This window comes from Lactuca saligna, chromosome 4 (assembly GCF_052625555.1).
Source record: "Lactuca saligna cultivar CGN05327 chromosome 4, ASM5262555v1, whole genome shotgun sequence".
NCBI classification, from domain to species: Eukaryota; Viridiplantae; Streptophyta; class Magnoliopsida; order Asterales; family Asteraceae; genus Lactuca; species Lactuca saligna.
In genome coordinates, this window is record NC_136420.1 from 296,025,555 (window position 1) to 296,045,072 (window position 19,518).

Here is a 19,518-nt window from a genome sequence, read left to right on the forward strand (position 1 = left end):
CTTTTGGAGCTCGGCTGTCATCGTGGCCATCATGATACATGCCACCTTAGTAGCATATCTCTCATGAGTCCTGAATTCAGCGATCTCCTCAGGAGTAGCAGTAGACTCATCAAGTTCTTTTAACTCCTTATCGAGGACATATTCTTTGTCCTCGTAACGAGTAACCATCCTGATGTTCCTAATCCAATCCATGAAGTTGGAACCATCAAAGATGACCCTCCCACAAAGATTCATGAGAGAGAAAGAACCAGTTGGGTTAGAGCCCGAAGCATTAGTGTTGGAAGACATCTGAAAGAAGAGAGTAAGTTTAGATTAGATATATAGGATCCTTAATAAGACACCCAAATGTAATATTAAGGCTAGGACCCAATCACAATATATTATACTTAGAAAAGGGATGCCGTAATCTAAGTAATAATATATTTGAAAGGTAGGTGAATGACGATTCACCAATTTCCACCACAAAAACGAAATGATTTATTAGGTTTAATTGGATTTGAAATTCCTAGATTCTTTTGAGATTCATTGAACTTTTCAATGGCATGTTTCAATCTCGATTGTGCCCTTCAAGTTTTGTGACTAGGATGCCGAGGATCACAAAACAAGGTGTGAATAACCATGCTAATTCACTTGGTACCCTTAATATTATCACCTAACCAATGTTCCGGTTAACCACACACGCTCCATTGATCTATGACAAACATTAAGCCACCCTTCGTGATCCTTACTAGTCCTAGTTAGTGTGCCGGTTAACCACACACGCTCCACCAACGACTTGGTAAGGTACAAAGTGTGAATTCCATGGACTAGCACCATGTTCACATTTTTCCTAAGGTAACTAAGACTGGGAATTAAAAGAGTTTAGTTACTTTATATTAATCATTATACTTTTAATGAGGATTTAAAGTCATTGTTCTACCCGTTCGGCTAACGATCCTCCACCGATCAAGCAAGCGGTGGGTGAGAACGGACACCCATTAAGTCACCATTTTATAGGCAACAACCTTATACCCACCTTATAGACCGTCTTCGTGAATGAGGCCTACTAACGGTAAAACGACTTATTCTTATACATATATATAATAATTAACCATTAATGCTATAAATAGTATAAGGGTTGAATTTTAACTATTAAAACTCTAAGGGTTGGAATTAAAGTTTATTAAAGTGTGTGAAACTTTACAAATTCCAAAACTTGAGGGAAAGTTTTGTAACTTTGCAAAACTCTTCATTTCATAACTTATGAATTAAAGATTCATAAAAATGAAGACTCTTCATTTTCATGTAACTTATGTGTTTTAAGTGTGTGTTAAATAAATGTGACCTTTGGAAATCCATAACTTGAGGACAAATTATGGACTCCATTAAAACACATAAATGATCAAGAATTAATCCTAAACAATTCAGCAAATAATTCCTATCATTTTCTAAATTCATAAGAACATGAACATGATCATCAAAAATTTCAAGAATTATATGAACACATAAGATCATGGAATTTTGATATATGCTATTGTAAATGGATTAGAACAACCATTACACAAACTAAAATAAGTTTTATAACACCAAAACAGTTTAGGGTAATATTTCTAGTCCATTTCCAGCAGCAAAAGTCGAAAATCTGCACTCTTTCGATCCTACTTGTCGAGTGCATGAACCTAATCGACAAGTAGGTTTAAGTTTGCCTTGGACTCGTCGAGTCCTCCCCATGGAATCGGCGAGTCCATCATGCAGACAGCAACGATTTCGACTTTTTTCACTATTTTGCATCAAGTATCAAACAAGCAAGCCTAGGCTCTGATACCACTGTTGGGTTTTGAGCAATCTAACACTTCCTAAGTGTGCATGCAACCCTAATAAACCTTGGATCTATGTTTGTCTAAATACATGCAAAATATTAAATTTTCCAAGGTTTATAACCTATCTAACATGGCATGGGGAACATTTCAACATAAAAGAGTTAGAAGAGATTACATACCTTTTGGTGAGTTTGGTTCTAAGGAGTTTGAGGGCCAAGCACCAATAGTGTGAATGCCTCAAATGGAATCACAAAACACCACAAACTCTTGGAAAACTTTGAGAGAGTATACACACTTGTATAAATTCGGCCACACATAAGCACACACACACACACTAGTTCACTAGTTTTTCCTTAGGCTCCATTTCATGCTCCATAAGCATGCTTATATAGTGTGCATGGTTAGGGTGAAACCCTAATAACCCATGTCTTTTCCTTTCCAAGGATCCATGGGTTGAAAGCTCCATGGATCATCCATGGACTTCCACATAAGCCTAGCCCATTAACAAATGAGTATTAGCCTACAATATATAAAACAAATAGTCCATAATCTAATTAGTCTTCCTTTTAATCTCTAAATTAATTTAAGACTAAAACTAATTAAATAACGTAACTTCATATTAATATATTATAACTTATAATATATTAAGAAACATATGTGTATAACTCTCATAAAATTATCCATAATAGTTTGGATGAGATGCAACCCAAATGGACCATGCCGGTCGGGTCAAGTATATACCAAATAAGTTATGGACTTAGACACCTTATCCAACACTTTCATGTAACATATTATTATGTTTGATAGAAATGTTTTTTATAATAATTTAAAATTTTATAATTCAAATTAAATATTTATACATCCTATATAACATATTTCTTTATAAAAATACCACTATTTTATAAAAAAATGTCAAGTTTTTATAAATGTTTGACTTTTTTATAAAAATTCACCATAATCTAGGATGTTCCCCCACCATAACTACCACCTTAAAGGAGAAAGCATCTCCCATAATGTATTACACCTTTAGTCCCATCCATGTCCCCCCATAACACCCCCATAACCCCCCTTACCCACCCCTCCCTCCTCCCCCCCCTCTCTCTCTCTCTATCTCTCTCTCTCTCTCTCTCTCTCTCTTATACTTACAACCAAAATGGCCTTCCTTCACCACCATTCTCTTCGGTTTTCAACTTCTTCTTCTTTAAGAAAGGGCTCTCATCTTTGATAGCTAAAATCTCCAAGTGATTCTTCAGTTTTTGGTAAGTAATTCCTGCATAATCTAGTGATTCTACACACTTATATACTAGTTTCAATTCATTTACACACATTATCATGTGTTACTATTCATAGGATCTTCAAATCTTCAAAGTGTTCTTCAAGTTTTCTTGACTTGAAACTTTCCATCTACAACCTTTCATTCATCAAGAAAACACACATAAGGTGAGTTCATACCCCTTTATTTTCGAGATTCCCAAGTTTTAGGTGGGAATACAAGTAAACTTATTTAACAACTCAAGTTGTTATGTAAGCTTCTTCTTCAAGTTGTGTAAAAGTATTATTTACATGAAATAATGTTATTACCTAATATTATGAACATTTGTGTGTGGTATGTTGTTTATAATACACATCTATGAAAAATGATTATAAATATGATATATGTTCTTGAGAAAAAATCACAAAAACAAAACTATAAAAACTATGGTTTTTATGACGTAATATGACTTTTCTAGCAAAAATGACTTTAACCAAGTTATTACATTATTTTTGTGGGATACAAATCAAATATGTTATTTTGAACATATGTTATGTAACTAGTTAAAAATACCAAGGATTTGGTTTTACAAAAAGAAAACCTTAAAAACCCACCATTTTTATATAAATGAACGGTTTTTCTAGTAAAAATGGACATGACTAGGTTATGATACCATTTTTGTAAGATTTGACCTAAATTATGTTATTTTAAACATATAAGGTTAGTTTGACTTAATATCCACAAAAAGGTTAAAATAAATTTTACAGGGTTTACAACTAAATTTTGACTGGTTAGTGGCGTTAAAAAATGCCAAAAACTAGAAAAACTAGCTTTACCATACTAGATGTTCTTATACTTGTGTTAGCTATAAATTATATGATATAATATTTTAAAACATCTAATCTAAACATGTTAACTTATATATATATATATATATATATATATATATATATATATATATATATATATATATATATATATATATATATATATATATGGACACAAATTTTTTTTAATGAAAAACTATAATGGGTGTAGTTTATGGGTCATTAACACTATTTTACCATATTGGGGTGATCAAATAAATATTTAATGGTATAATTATTTTACACTATGTAATCACTATGGAAAGGTAATATTTCCACTTACAAAAGGGTTTTCATTACACTATTAGTAAACCAGTTAATATAATTTTGTGAGATATAGTCTTCACCGTACCTACCAGAATACCTACAAAAGTCATGTATTATAACTAGAATCTCCCGTAAGAGAGCGTGATACTTGTGTATAGATCTATACGAGACTGACAATCCCGTACCTAAGCTATTAGCTATAGTTAGACTGGTAGGTCTGGGGTGACAATTGAAATTAAAAGATAATTAATAAATCTATATAATGGTTTAAATTTAATTAAATTAAAAGTTTATTTTAAAAGATTAAACCCTTGCTATTTTAAAATATTTTAAAATACACATTATACTATGTATATATAATTAAAAGTTTAGTATATATTATATGTACAAGAAAATTCAGTAGAACCGCTAGTACGTCTCATTCACGAAGTCAATCTATAGGGGGGGGGGGGACGGGTAAGGAAACTACTTATAAAATGGTAGTTGAAAGGATGTCCACTCTCACCCACCGTTTCCTTGATTGGTGGAGGGTCGTTAGCCGAATGAGTTTGATAGGAAATTATTTCTCATTAATAAGTATAATGCGATATAAAGTAATTAAACTATTTTCTAAAATCTCACTCTTAGTTAGTTTAGGAAAAATGTGGATTTGTTTTCTAATCCATGAAATTGCACATTACACTTTATAAGTCGTTAGTGGATCGTGTGTGGTTAACCAACACACTAATGGGGAACTAATAAAGGGTGAAAATGGGTGTCTCGAAAATTATCGTTGATTAATGGAGCGCGTGTGGTTAATCAGCACATTAAAACGAGTTGATAAATGACATCGAGAGTGTCAAGCTAATTTGCATGGTTAATCACATCTCGTTTGTGATCTTCGGCATATCAAACACAAAAGTGAGAGCATAATTGAGATTAAACATGCCATTGAGTAGATTCAATGAATCTTAAAAGATTTAGTAGTTTCATAAGATTGAAATTGGTAAAACCTTTACCTACCTAAAATATATTCGAGTTTGATTACGACATTCCTCTTAAAAGTTTGAATCGAAAATATGGATCCTAGTCTTGATTTAAATTTATGGGTTAATAATTAAGGATTAAATCAACTAACTTGAATGATCTTTTCTCTCGATTATAGATGTCAAGTCAAGACAACAATGGTCTTCCTCATTCTTTTGGAAATGGTTTTCCTCCTCCTTCTAAAGATGATCTTCTACATTATTATCAAGATGAAAGTATGCTCCCTTCTTCCAGCAATGGTAGAAATGGTTAATTTTTGTTCTCCAACTCTTCTTTCTCCTCCTCCAGTGAATCTCCCCACGTCACGTTTTCCTCGAGTCGAAAGATGCGAAACTACTCAAGCCCTATTGGTATGTAAACACAGAGATGGAAATTCCTTGTGTACGTATGTTCTGAAAATGAAATCGTACATTGATAAATTGGATAGGTTATGAAGCAGGCCATGGATTTGGTTCTACTTTCGCCCAAATTCATAAGAATGATTATGAGGAAAAACTTTTGCTAATGGATTTTAAAGATTTGATAAATATCATTATGGTTAGTGTTTGTGTTAATTGCATTCTCAAATTCGTAATATAATTACGACATCCCTTTTCATATTTTGAATTGTGACAAATGACAAGGAACTATTTAAACATTTAGGACATATTGTTATAAGGTTTGAAAGGGTTTGAATACACAAACACATGTGCTATTTAATGAAAGTGTACAAGGTTAAGAAGTCTAATTGGAGAATTACTGACATACCACGTACCATAAATCTGAACTTTAGTAAGAAAGTTAAGAGCATTGATTTCTAGAAGTCCAGTTGATTTATGGATACATGTCAAAGCTAATGAGAGAATAATTGTTGTGTTGTTGGGAGCATAATTGTTATACAAAGTGTTGCAAGTTTGGAATACTAATTATAGGAAACAAAGTTTTCAATTTTCAAGTTGCAATGTTTGGGAATTGTTTCGTTATAGAAAGATTTATGGGAGAAGGAACTCATAACTAACTTCAAATCTAAAAGTTTAGATTAAAGGATTTAAAGGAACTTAGTCTTGGGCATATATGAATATCGTGTTGAAATGATTAAACACAAGAAATTCGATATATGGAAATATTATAGTAAGAGACTGAACAAATATCAAGTCTTTGTGTAACACATAATGAATCGAATCTCATATGCTTCAGATATAGGAAAAAAAATTACAAATTTTCAAGTTGCAAAGTTTGGGAAATTGTTTCTCTATAGAAAGATTTAAGGGAGAGGGCACTCGTACTTCGTTTCAGATATAAAAGGTTAGATTGAAGGATTTAATAGAACAAAGTCCAGGAGATGTATGAATGCCGTGTTGAAATAATTCAACATAGGAAATTCAATATATGAAAATATTATAGCAAGAGACTGAATATATATCATGTTTTTATGTAAGAAATCGAGTGCCATATGCTTCGTATTGTAACGCCTGCAGATCCAGGCTAGTCAATTTAGAGACAATAAGTGTCGAAAATGAATTTTCGGCAAAATATTATTTATAATATATAATCTTAACCAAGTCGTAGAATATGTCTCAAGGTTTCCGTACATATAAAGAACGCCGAAATCCGAATTATAACGAGGAAGTTATGGCCCGTCCAAGTTTTACGGCAAAACTGGCACGACACCGGGAAGCGTAAATCGTAAATTTACGATGGAACGACTTTTAGCCTTAGCAATATAAACTAAAGTTTTAGTATATGTTAAACCGAGAACATACAAAAAAATAATGCCCAAATCTGACTTCGTATGAGGAAGTTATGATTTTCTAAGATTCAGCTTAGCAGTGCACGACCCGAAACTGGAATTTTAGTTCGAGCGGTTTTTGGCTTATGCGACCTAAATGAGAGTTGAAGATCTCATTAATAGGAACTCAACGGTAAAAAGATAGACAAAAACGGATTCCGTATGAAGGAGTTACGAATTATTGACGACCATTTAGCAGTCTAAACTCCTCCTACTATTAAATTTGAGATCAGTCAAGAATTAGCCGACGGAGTCTAAATAAAAGTTGTAGATCTTGGTTTGACATATGCGTGGATATAAAAAACATCGAAAACGGAGTTCGTATGCAAAAGTTATGAATTTTTGAAAATCGGCTGATTTCCACCCTGTGTGCGATGGCACGTGTCAGCACCAGGCTGCGCCTGGCTGTAGCCAGCTTGGCTCACAACGTGAATATTAAAAATTCACGACATGAACCTTCCTCCAGCCCCTATAAATAAGTGGTTAGGCCTCCATTCATTCCTCACACCTCCCCTCAAGTCCCCCTCTCTCTAAAACTTCTCTCTAGCCCACGAACCCCCCCGAAAATCCTAGGGAACCTCCATAGCACGAGGCGGAAGCCCCGGAGCGCCTGACAGCTCCGAGAAGAAGAGCCTTTCAGCTCGGGAACGCTACTCCAACAGCACCCGGTTTTGAGAAAAACCCGCTATAAGTGAGCTATGCCTACCCTATCTTTAGTATAGCGTATGTTTTAATATAGTAACGTTATTAGGAACTTATAATGAGTATTTGAGCTATGCCGACCCTGGTGGTCATATCACATTGAGTCCGACTACGATGAGTAGGTTACGTGGTTCAGAGAACCAAGTTTTATGTAGCGTCTGACTTAAACCGAACGATTGAAATCAAAGCGATCAAAAGAAGTATCGTGCTCGTTGTTAAAGAAGTTTGTAGCTGGAAATGTTACATGTTACAATGTGATTATATCACATTAGACCATGAAGGAAGGCATATTTCATTCCAGAATTTGACTCTAAGAGACCTGAGTCTAAGCGTTGCTACATACGATGATAGGTCATTAGAATATAACACATCGATCAATTGTAGTAATCAAATTAACTTATCCTAAGTTTTTTAAGAAGAAGAAGGAGTCTTTAATAAAGAATGAGGCTGTGACACGAAGGTCATGATTGAAAGTTTAAAGAGTAGGTGCAAGACCGAGCACCACCTGCAGTCAAGGAGTCCAAGAGTTAGATACTCGTTCGAAGCAACATAGAAGTTGCAGTTATTACATAGGATGAAGAGATAACGTATGGAGTCATTATACAATCCTGTTTCGTTGATGATTCCGGGGCGTAATCATCCTAATGGGGAGATAATTGTAATGCCCGTAGATCCGGGCTAGTCAATTTAGAGACAATAAGTGTCAAAAATGAATTTTCGACAAAATATTATTTATAGTAATTAGTCTTAACTAAGTTGTAGAATATGTCTCAAGGTTTCCGTACATATAAAGAACGCCGAAATCCGAGTTATAACGAGGAAGTTATGGCTCATCGAAGTTTTACGGCAAAACCGGTACGACCCCGAGAAGCGTAAATAGTAAATTTATGATGGAGATACTTTTAGCCATATCAATATAAACTAAAGTTGTAGTATATGTTAAACCAAGAACATACAAAAAAAGAACGCCCAAATCTGACTTCGTATGAGGAAGTTATGATTTTTCTAAGATTCGGCTTAGTAGTGCACGACCCGAAACTCGAATTTTAGTTCGAGCGGTTTTTGGCTTATGTAACCTAAATGAGAGTTGAAGATCTCATTAATAGGAACTCAAAGGTAAAAAGATAGACGAAAACGGATTCCGTATGAAGGAGTTACAAATTATTCGCGACCATTTAGCAGTCTAAACTCCTCCTACTGTTAAATTTGAGATCGGTCAAGAATTTGATGACAGAGTCTAAATGAAAGTTGTAGATATTGGTTTGACATACACGTGGATATAAAGAACGTCGAAAACAGAGTTCGTATGCGAAAGTTATGAATTTTTGAAAATCGGCTGATTTCCACCCTGTACGATACCACGTGGCAGCACCAGGCTGCGCCTGGCTATAGCCAACTTGGCTCACGACATGAATATTAAAAATTCACGACATGAACCTTCCTCCAACCCCTATAAATAAGTGGTCAGGCCTCCATTCATTCCTCACACCTCCCCTTAAGTCCCCATCTCTCTAGAACTTCTCTCTAGCCCCCGAAACCCCCCGAAAAGCCTAGGGAACCTCCATAGCACAAGGCGGAAGCCCCGGAGCACCTGAAGGCTCCGAGAAGAAGAGCCTTTCGGCTCGGGAACGCTGCTCCAACGACGCCCGGTTTTGAGAAAAATCCGCTGTAAGTGAGCTATGCCTACCCTATCTTTAGTATAACTTATGTTTTAATATACTAACGTTATTAGGAACTTATAATGAGTATTTGGGCTATTATTATGAGTTATATAACAGTGTTTCTTAATGCTTATATAATAGTAATAGTATCTAGACTATTAATTAGTCACAGTTAACGTTAGACTAAACTCTAGTGGTAATGATACTAGGTTTTATCCGAGGGAAATTGTTTTAACAGTAACGAAGTGTTGTCTGAGTACCGAGTCATCACCTTACAAGTGAGTGCATGGTCCCTTTCATCTTACACATAGATATGAAGTATTTTAATATAAATTACGTGCTATGTGTGCATATTGTCTGAATACTTGCTATCTATGCTTGTGAAAGATTTTTATACATGTTTTAAATGATGTAAGTTGTATAAAGTATTTTATATCTACAAAATATGTTGGGTAAAACATGGGTAGATGAATGATGAGGGATAAAAGCTGAAATAGAGGAACATTAGTAGTACGGACCTAGTGCCCTATAGGTATACATTGGCAGCAGTGGACCTAGTACCCTATAGACGAGCATTGGCAGCTGCGCCACAACCCGTAGATGATTTAGATCTACGGTAAACGTCTTAGCAGCTGTGCTCTAAGGATAGTATCGGCAGTTGCGCTTAATAGGGAGCCTTATGACCATGACAATAGCGTTTAAAGGTCAATACTGGCAGAAGCGCCTCATAGAAAATGTCCCAATTCTAGCAGCTGCGCCTAAGTGACAATATTAGCAGCTGCGCTTGACCAATGTGTCATTGGCAACAATGGACTTCATGTTGTTTCCTTAGGATAATCCTTAGGAATGAATGAATGAGAAATAGCTAATTCTTACGGGTAGATCCTTAAGAATAAAAAGGATAATGGGGATGGGTAATTGGGTTGATTGTTTGATTGTTTAAACATAATAATTATATTATTGTGGGTTGAAAACCCTATGTACTCACCAGGTTTCCCAACCTGACCCACTCAGTTTATTTATATCACAAGTGTTGATATGAAGTCACGTTACACTGAGAGATTTAAAAGAGATGTAGATCACTAGTGTAAATGAATGTAAGTTCTGTGTATGCTTATGTTTCTGTATTGACGATGACATCCCAAATGTTTTAAAAGTGAATAAAAAAAATATATTTCTTCAAAAATGCTTTGATAACGCGATTATCATGTTTTTCTGGGAACAAATTCCGCAACATTTTTCATTAAAAGAAATACTCTAATTTTTATAAAGCATAAACAAAATCGGTCTTTTCTGGCCGTGAAAATGGGGATGTCACACGTATATAGGATTGTTTTTCATTTGCTATAATATAAACTTGTTCTGATTTTTCCATATATCTAGGACATTGAGAGGAAAAAGGACTAGAAATTTGTGTAACTAAAGTTGAAATTGTCAAGAATGTTCTAAGGTTGTACAAAAGGATTGGTTGCTTGTGGACAATTGGAAGTATATTATTGTTTCGAAGAACCATAGTGACATGTTTTAGATTGGGATGATTTTCATTCAAAATTAATGGTCATATGGGAATATAGAAATATTTCCATACTAGGAGTTGTTTATTGAAATCTACATGTGAGTTAGAAACTTTAATGCACGAAAGGTGTTCAAGGAGTATGCCTTGAATTTGAAACTTCATTGCTTTGGATTTGTTTATTTTTTTTAGTAACAAAGCTCCATTGAAACGTTTTGTAATATCGTTGTTTAAGTCTCTGTGACTTTGAAGCATTGACATTTCAGAAAATCATTGCATTTAAGGTTGCATTCCAACACATTTAGTAATAGCAAGAATTTAGAATTATGAAATGAGCATCATTTGAATAGTGTCCAATCGATCTGTTCGCAAAGGAAGGACCATTGAGAGACATAGTATGCATGTTTATAACATGGCATGACTGATGTTTAATTCAAGTGTGTAGTTGATTACTCGAAACATTATACAATGAATAAGGTCTTAATTAATATGGTGATTAAATAATAAGGATCTTATTTATATTCAATAGTTATGAGACCATAGTTAATTAGGTTATTATTTTGCTTAACTTTGCAAGTTTTACTTCCAGAATAATTTTATTATTCGAAATTCCACAGTTGCTCGTACTTTTGGAAGTAAGTAGCGAATTAAGACTGTCATGAATTGAATTGTAGATTGTCTATGGAGATTAGGCATAACAATGGTTTTGCTGCAATGTTCATGAGTACTTAGAAAATACGAATTTTGAGTATTGGATAAACCCACCCTCATAGAAATACTTTATGGATTTTATCACGAGTAATTTTGAGACGATAATATCATGTATTCTTGAAACAAGGATATATTTGTTGTTGTTTAAAAGTTGGTTGTGCATTGATAATACATAAACGCATCAGTAACTTGATGTTATAAGACGTATTATTGTGCATGATTTGATGAGTAAATAGTGCATGCATATAATTCAAAGTTTGTTTGTTCCTTTTTTCTTAACGGGAAAGCGATATCTTTGGTCCCCTCGATGATTTGATGTCGACATCTAAAGCACTTGGCCAAGCCTGGACTAAATTGATGTGTTTAATTAGAAGTCTGGAATCAGTCTTCATAAATCATAAATCGGGAAACAAAATTTGGACAATGAGATTGATTATAATCTATGTCTCATGTCTATACGATATCTTGTAGAATGGAGGAATATTTGATCACTTATCTTAGGACGCGTAACTGACTGGTTTAGAGTTCGATAGCAGTTTTTAGAAATTACAATTTGCTGATCAGTTTGAAAGTTATACTGGGAGTTATAGTTATTAGACTTATCCAAGTGGGAGATTGTTGGATTAGGTGTTTAAGTCCATAACTATAAGTGGTATATACTTGAATTGATGGTAGCACAGTCCTTTTGGGTTGCCCTCAAACCTAACAATTGAATAAGATAGCTTTTAGAGAGAGAGAGACTAGTTGATTAATTTATTACTTGGTTAATAAATTAATTAGAAATCAAATATATAATTTGTTAATATATTATGAGAATAATATATTAATTATAAATAATAATAGTTAATTAAGAATTGATCATAAATTATTTAGAATTAATTTTGTGATTAATTGGATTAATTAAAAGTACAAAGGTTGAAGTGTAATTGTTCAATAGCTGAACAACAGGCATTATAAAACCATCCTAGACCCTTGGATGTTTTTCTATGGTTCTATAGGATGTAGAATATCTGGATGATCTAGAATTATCGTTAGAGGATACTTAGGAAACCAGATAAATATCGAAAGTAAGATAATGTTATTTTGATATTTTAGGACTTATGTAGGGTTTCTTGGTACACTATATAAAGACCCCTAAGCGTCATATTTTCATCCAAGCATTCTTAGAGAAACTAGGTCCGAAATTCTACATCCCTTCACTCTCTCTTCAAGCTCCTTGGTCGCAAGGGTTTGGGTATAAACCATTTGAAGCACGACACTTGTGGCATTTTCTTCTAAGAGTCTTTCAAGAAGGTTTTGATTAGCTATTTACTATAGTAACTAAAAGTTATGTAAACCCTACTTTTGTCTTGTGATTTTCGAAATTAGTCTAGGGTTTCATGTTTTGTTGTTTAATAGAATATTACTTCCATAGAGTTATGACATAGATCCTTAGGTTGCATGTAACCTTAAGAGTTAATGATTTATTCGTGTTAGTGTATGTAAAACCCATCACATACTTTATCTCGAAACTTCCACACACACTTCGGATAGCCTAAGGATCATTTTTCTTGTATTGTCACTATGAGAAATTAAAGATACTAAACCAAAACTCTAGTTTTGGGTGAATTGAAAGACACTTGGAGTTGAACATGTCTTTTGATGAATTAAGAACTATGTAAATGTTAACCATGAACCTTAACAAGTTATGTGTGTTATAATACGAAATAATAAAAATATGAGATAAATAGAAATTAGAATGGAATTATAGGTTAAACAAAATCATACGTGATGGAAATATATTATTATAACCATATTATATTATTGAATAGGAGTTGAAGAAGATTTAGTCAAGAAGCACGAAGAGAAGAACAAGGTGTAATTGTTAGTTTTCACTAACTTGTAAGGTGAGTACATTTGAATTTTCCTATTTGGGAAACATGGTTGAATCCTAATTGTTTTGATCAAATGAACTATTTTATTGAAAAGATAGAACTATACACTTTATGTTTTAAACTTGTTGATGTTTTGATATGGTAATCATTTGTACTACTTAAATCGATATTGTACTCTATATACAGTTTGTCATTTGTATGTGAATGAGTCACTAAACGAAAAGTAGTGATCATGCATATTCGGATTTAATTGCATAATATGTAAAAAGAATAAATTGGCTAGCCAACGATGTCCCAAAAGAGATAAACAAGACTTTACTGGGATGGTATTTGTCATCACAAGGTAGATGTTTATAAACATGATGTCATGATAGGATGATTTGTTCTCCTATTATGGTAAGTTGAAAAGGGTAGCACAAGGAAACTTAGTCCGGTACGTAGATGTAGGCTAAAGAAATAAAAACAATAATATGCAGGAGGACCCGTAAGTTTGCATTGTGTGAGGTCATGCATTGCATTGTTAATACTTTTTATAAAACTTATTAAAGTGATTCCAATCAATTGTGTGATAACGTTTTCGTGTCTAGGCTCATGTACACTACAAGGAAATTTCGATTTAGCTACGAAAAATTTCGTAGCTAAAAGCTAAAATTTTGTAGCTAAACCTGAATAACTATAAAAGTTGCTACATAATTTATCAATGAGATTCCGTAGGTATATTTCTTGTAGCAAACTGTTTAGCTACAAAATTATAGTTCCATAACATTTTTGCTACGAAGTTTATTATGTAGCAATTTAGCTACACTACACTTCCGTAACAATGAGGTGCGTAGCAAATTCCGTAGCTATTTGTTACGTAACAAATTCCGTAGCCGTTTGTTCCGTAACAAATTTCGTAGCCGTTTATTCCATAACAAATTTCGTAGCCGTTTATTCCGTAACAAATTCCGTAGCCGTTTGTTCTGTAACCTAATTTTTCTGTAACAAATTTCATAGCTATTTGTGATGTTTCAAATTTCATAGCCAATGTTCCATAGCAAAAATAGGTTTCAAAGCAAATTCATAACGATAAAAATATTCAAGAAAATCCAATTTCCATTTATAATATTCATTGAAATATATAAAAATACAATAAAATATAATTTTAATAGTTACATATATATATATATATATATATATATATATATATATATATATATATATATATATATATATTACATAACTGAAAATCCTTTTACATAGTTCCCTAATCATCAAACCTAAATATTCATTACAAATATTATCGCACAACTCAAATTGGAGCCACTACAAACACACAAACAGCCACAAATGCTCAACAAAAATGGCACAACCTGTAAAATCAAATTTATAAACAACTTGATTAACATTAAAATCTCTTGTTTGAAATCTCATTATATCTGTAGTTTTTGACCAACTAAAGATTTAAAATATAAAAATAAACAAAAAATAGAAAAAACAATCCAACTCTTCTATTTGATACACTATTACCATATACACAAGACACAAAATGAGTCGCCTTTTGAACCCCATCAAATCCAACGTTAGCATGTTGCCAACATGATTTGAAATAAAATTAAAACAAAATGACAATACAATGATCCTAGACACCTAGATATTAACTTGTTTTTATAAAACAAAACTTGATTGTCTATTATAAAAAAGGTAATCTAATAATTAAAGATTCAGATGTTTTTTTGTGTGCTTTCGTATCTGCAATATAATCACAGCTGATCGCAAAAAAAACCAAATTTGCATAATGGAATTTTATAATGGTAGTGGCAGGAGTTGTTTATGATCTTATTATTTATATTGTTACCTATTTCCAAGAAACCAATATAACAAAAATTATTAAATTGAATATTATAGTTGGACTTTGTTTTCTTTAATTTTTACCATCTACTGATGAGATTGTGTGGTAACGAGTGATTACATGTTAAGCTTTATAAAGATTTTTCTAGCTCCCAACAAGCCATGACTACATCCATTGCATGGACACGAACATGGATACAAAATAATGTGCCTACACATGGAAAACATGAACGGTTGCAGAGCATCGGATACAAAACTTGACTAATTCAAGATGATTATCGAACAAAGGCCATGAACTCTCAAATCAGTTCTTTCCGGTTATGAAACTGTAAAACCAGAACCAATATGGGAGTCATACACTACACCTCGGTTCGATTATCGATTCCTAAATACCCATGAACTCGGTTTTTGGTTTTTCATTTCCAATTTTAAAACCGATTGATCCCTAACATTTATTTTCTAAGATGTTCTTCGTATGAAACATCTTTTACAAAGAGATAAGAAAAGGAGTTGCAAAAGAAAAAAATTCTACTTGCTTTTGATTTACATCTATTAATTGGGAGCCCATAATTATTGATTGATTTGGAAAATAATAATGGAATTAGAAAATACTATTAAGGTTTTATTTTTGTGATATACAGTAATTTCCCGACATCAAATCATAAAATATTTGTTTTCATAAAATATGGTCAAATGCTCGTTCTGTCATCAACCCTTATTGATTGATTTGGAAAATAGTAATAGAATTAGAAAATAGCTTTCATGATAATTAAGGTTTTATTTTTGTGATACACAGTAATTTCCCGACATCAAATCATAAAATATGGGTTTTCATAAAATCTGGTCAAATGCTCGTTCTGTCATCAACCCACTTTTTATGATTTTGGGTCGACCTTTTCTTGCTTTTCTCCATTAAACAATAATGGGGTTTCATGATTTTCGAACACTTCAAAGTTGAAACTTCAAACCCCCATCGTCTACAAAAATCCTACATAGTCCCCAAATTATCATTCCATGCATTTTCCCAAAACATAAAAAGAACCAAAACTAACACATAACATAAAACAAGTAAAATAACACAAACACCGTAGTTCATCGCCATGTCAGCTTGTTAGGGGTTCGTCACATCCTACAGGACCTAAGCCTTCCTTCTCGACTCCATCGCCAACTACGCATCAGCCCATGCAGCAAAAATCGGCATATGAGACCTCAATTGGGTCGTTGTCGCAGCTACAGTCGGGATCCATGTATTCATCGCCGGCGGCATCCCAAGAACCATCGGAAGATTCTTGTTCCTTTTCATGCATTCTTCGCCGGAGTCGCCATGGTTCTTGATAGTCGACGACTCATCTCCCTCAACTCCACCACCACTGTTTTGCTCATATACTTCCGTTTTCCATTCCAACTTGCTATCATCACTTGTGACATCATTCGATAGGGTTTTGTGTTCACCATTATGAGCTTGGTTAGCGACAACTTCGTTCATGGGCTCTTGTGCTTTAGTTCGCCTTGCTAGTTCCCCGCATAAAAGGGTGTTGCTCTCCATGATCTTTTCCACGTTATACCTTGACACATCAAAGTTTGTAACTGCGTTTACACCACGAAATTTGATTGCAGCAACATCATAAGCCTCCGCGGCATCCTCCTGAGTGCCTACAATGTTGTATATAACTTAAAACTTTATGAACGTTTCGACTAATGATTAGGTATGCAATGTTTTTTAATATATCAATGTGACTTACTAAATGTGCCTAGGTAAAGATCTTTGTTCCCTGCCACACGACCAATCCGAGCTTGCCATCTGCCATGTTGATGGTGTCTACAAATCACAAATTTGAAAAAAGATCTCAAAAACTTGTCTTTCTTCTGTAATAATTTTGTTTTGTTACAAATGTAAAATTAAAAGATTAAATCATGGACCTTGTTACTCCTCTATAAATCGAAGCTCCCCTAGAGAAACCGCTGCTTCTCCTGAAAAGAATTTAAAGAAAATATATATTTCATCTTAAATACGAAGTTAATAAATGTGAAGGTTGAGATATTTTATGATTTTTTTAAAGGAAGCAAATATATTAAATGACTGCCCAGGGACCAGTACGTACAAGGATAACAAGTTTAAATTACAAAAAAGCAGAAACAGTTACAATTTTTTACCACTAAAATAGTAAAATGAGTATGATTTTAAAGTGGGAATCTTGGAAAGAAAAAGGTTACCTTCTTAAGTGAGCAACGTATTCTTGTCTAGACATATTCTTCATTTCTTCAAGCTCTTGTTCATAGTTCTCAACCTAAGTCAACATTTTTTTATATAATTTGATAAAGAAACATAAATTTTATATAATTTGATATATAACGAAGTACTACCGGAAAGTTAATATGAGTTGAAGATCCCCAATACTTGAGTGCTGCTAGATCATAAGCTCTAGCAGCTTTCTCTTCCATATCATAACCCCCTAAAAGTCAACATGATGTACTCATAAGTCGATCTTGATCTGATTAAAAAGTCAAAATTTTTGGCTAAAACAAGAAACTGAGGCTTACCCAGATAAACTGAAGCATAGTTCAAATTCCATGAAACAAGAGACAGAAAATTGGTAAGAAATTGATTTTTTAATTGGTCAAAATAGGCAAAATGACAAAACTCGACGCTTCTAACCTTGTCTTCCCTTCCTCGTTTGGCCTTCTTTTCTGCAACTGTTGTCCCATAAATGAGCTTCATATCTACCCGTCCATCTATGCCTGAGATGTAAATAAAGATTCAGATATAATATATACAATATTAACATCTGAAATCGAAAACAAAAACCCCACAAGGTACATGAAGAACAAAAGCATGAAATAAACCTGGTGACACCCCTATACTGTGATGTTCTTTGACCAAATGTATCTAAAGATTTTCTGTGAACAATCTGCTTCTGTTGATCCACCTTCTCTGACCCCCTTTTCTTGGTTTCCATAACGACAGTTTCAGTGACGTTAGCTGGCGTCATTTGTTGCTGTGATATAGTGACGCATGAGCTTGATTGTGAACAACCAGGGCTCATTGACAAGCTAAGTGACTGTAAACCGCCACCGCCACCGCCACCACCGCCGGCGGAATGGTAATCTGTTGAAATCCAACCTTCTCCGATACTTGGTAGGTAGAGACCACAAGAAGAACCTGAAGCAATTTGGGACTCTTTGGCTTCTTGTAGTTGTATTGTTTGATACAACCCATTGTAATCTTGGTAGTGTTGGGGATGAATCTGATAGTTTTGAGTCCCATTCTCATGGTTGTAGTACATTGCATCGGTATCTAAATCAGTGGTCCCCATTGTTACACCACCAAAAAAGTTCTCAAGTTTTGGTGTTGTTGAAGCTACCATCCCTAAAAAGAAACACACCATTAGTAACATTTCGAGCAAGAAATGGAGCTTCAAAAGAAAACAAATTAACCTTGCGATTGTGATCTGGTGATGGTGTCCATTAAGCAAAGTGAGCCATCAGACTTGAGGGGCATTATAGGGAAAGTAGAGTAAATCCCACCACCATTTACACCCTCAACTCCACCACAGTAAAGGTTTTGGTAGTTAAAATGGGAAGGGAAAGTGAAAAAAGATGTGGGATTTGACTCATTCGAGGGAGAAGAGTGAGTAGCCACTGATGAGTGAGGAGAAAGAGAGAAACCCAACCAGTTGTCACTGTTTTTGTTGTTGCCATTGTTGTTGTCACTAGACTTCATGGTATCCCTCGAATCAAGTTTGAAATTTTCTTGGTTGAAGAGCGAAGGGAAAAGAGAGAAAACTTGATCAATGATTGGTGTAGTAGGAAACTAATCATATACAGATTTTCCCCACCATTTTTGAAACTAATAACAATGGGGTGGGGGCGGGAGGGTGGGGGAGAGAAGAAGTCTAGAGTCTTATCTTTTTGTTGTTTTCTAGTTGCAGACTCGGTAGAAAACAGAATCTATATGGATACTTACATACATAAATGTATGTATACATAAAATCTAAATGGAAATCAATTATATTTACTAGTCTTTATCTATATATCTATATGAAAAGATTGGTAAAGGGGAACAAAGCAAGTTCCTTCAAACTTATACAAAAAGAATGAGTTTACAGCGAACAATGTTGGGAATCCTTCCAGCATTGCATGGGGATCTGTGAATGAGAAAGACTTGATCTTTTGCCTCTCTCTCTCTCTCTCTCTCTCTCTCTCTCTCTCTCTCTCTCTCTCTCTCTCTCTCTCTCTCTCTCTCTCTCTC

General features: G+C 34.1%; 1 protein-coding gene across 1 annotated transcript; it reads right to left on the bottom strand.

The window, feature by feature from the left end:
• Nucleotides 1–16,181: 16,181 nt before the first annotated feature.
• Nucleotides 16,182–19,263, bottom strand: LOC145043830 (AP2-like ethylene-responsive transcription factor ANT). The gene is made up of 9 exons (XM_078992592.1): nucleotides 18,705–19,263; nucleotides 18,114–18,636; nucleotides 17,926–18,008; nucleotides 17,811–17,819; nucleotides 17,634–17,722; nucleotides 17,484–17,557; nucleotides 17,190–17,240; nucleotides 17,012–17,088; nucleotides 16,182–16,922 (listed from the first exon to the last, which is right to left on the bottom strand). Exons 1-9 carry the CDS (start codon nucleotides 18,988–18,990, stop codon nucleotides 16,438–16,440), a joined length of 1,677 nt encoding a protein of 558 aa, XP_078848718.1. The 5' UTR covers nucleotides 18,991–19,263; the 3' UTR covers nucleotides 16,182–16,437.
• Between the last annotated feature and the right edge of the window lie 255 nt (nucleotides 19,264–19,518).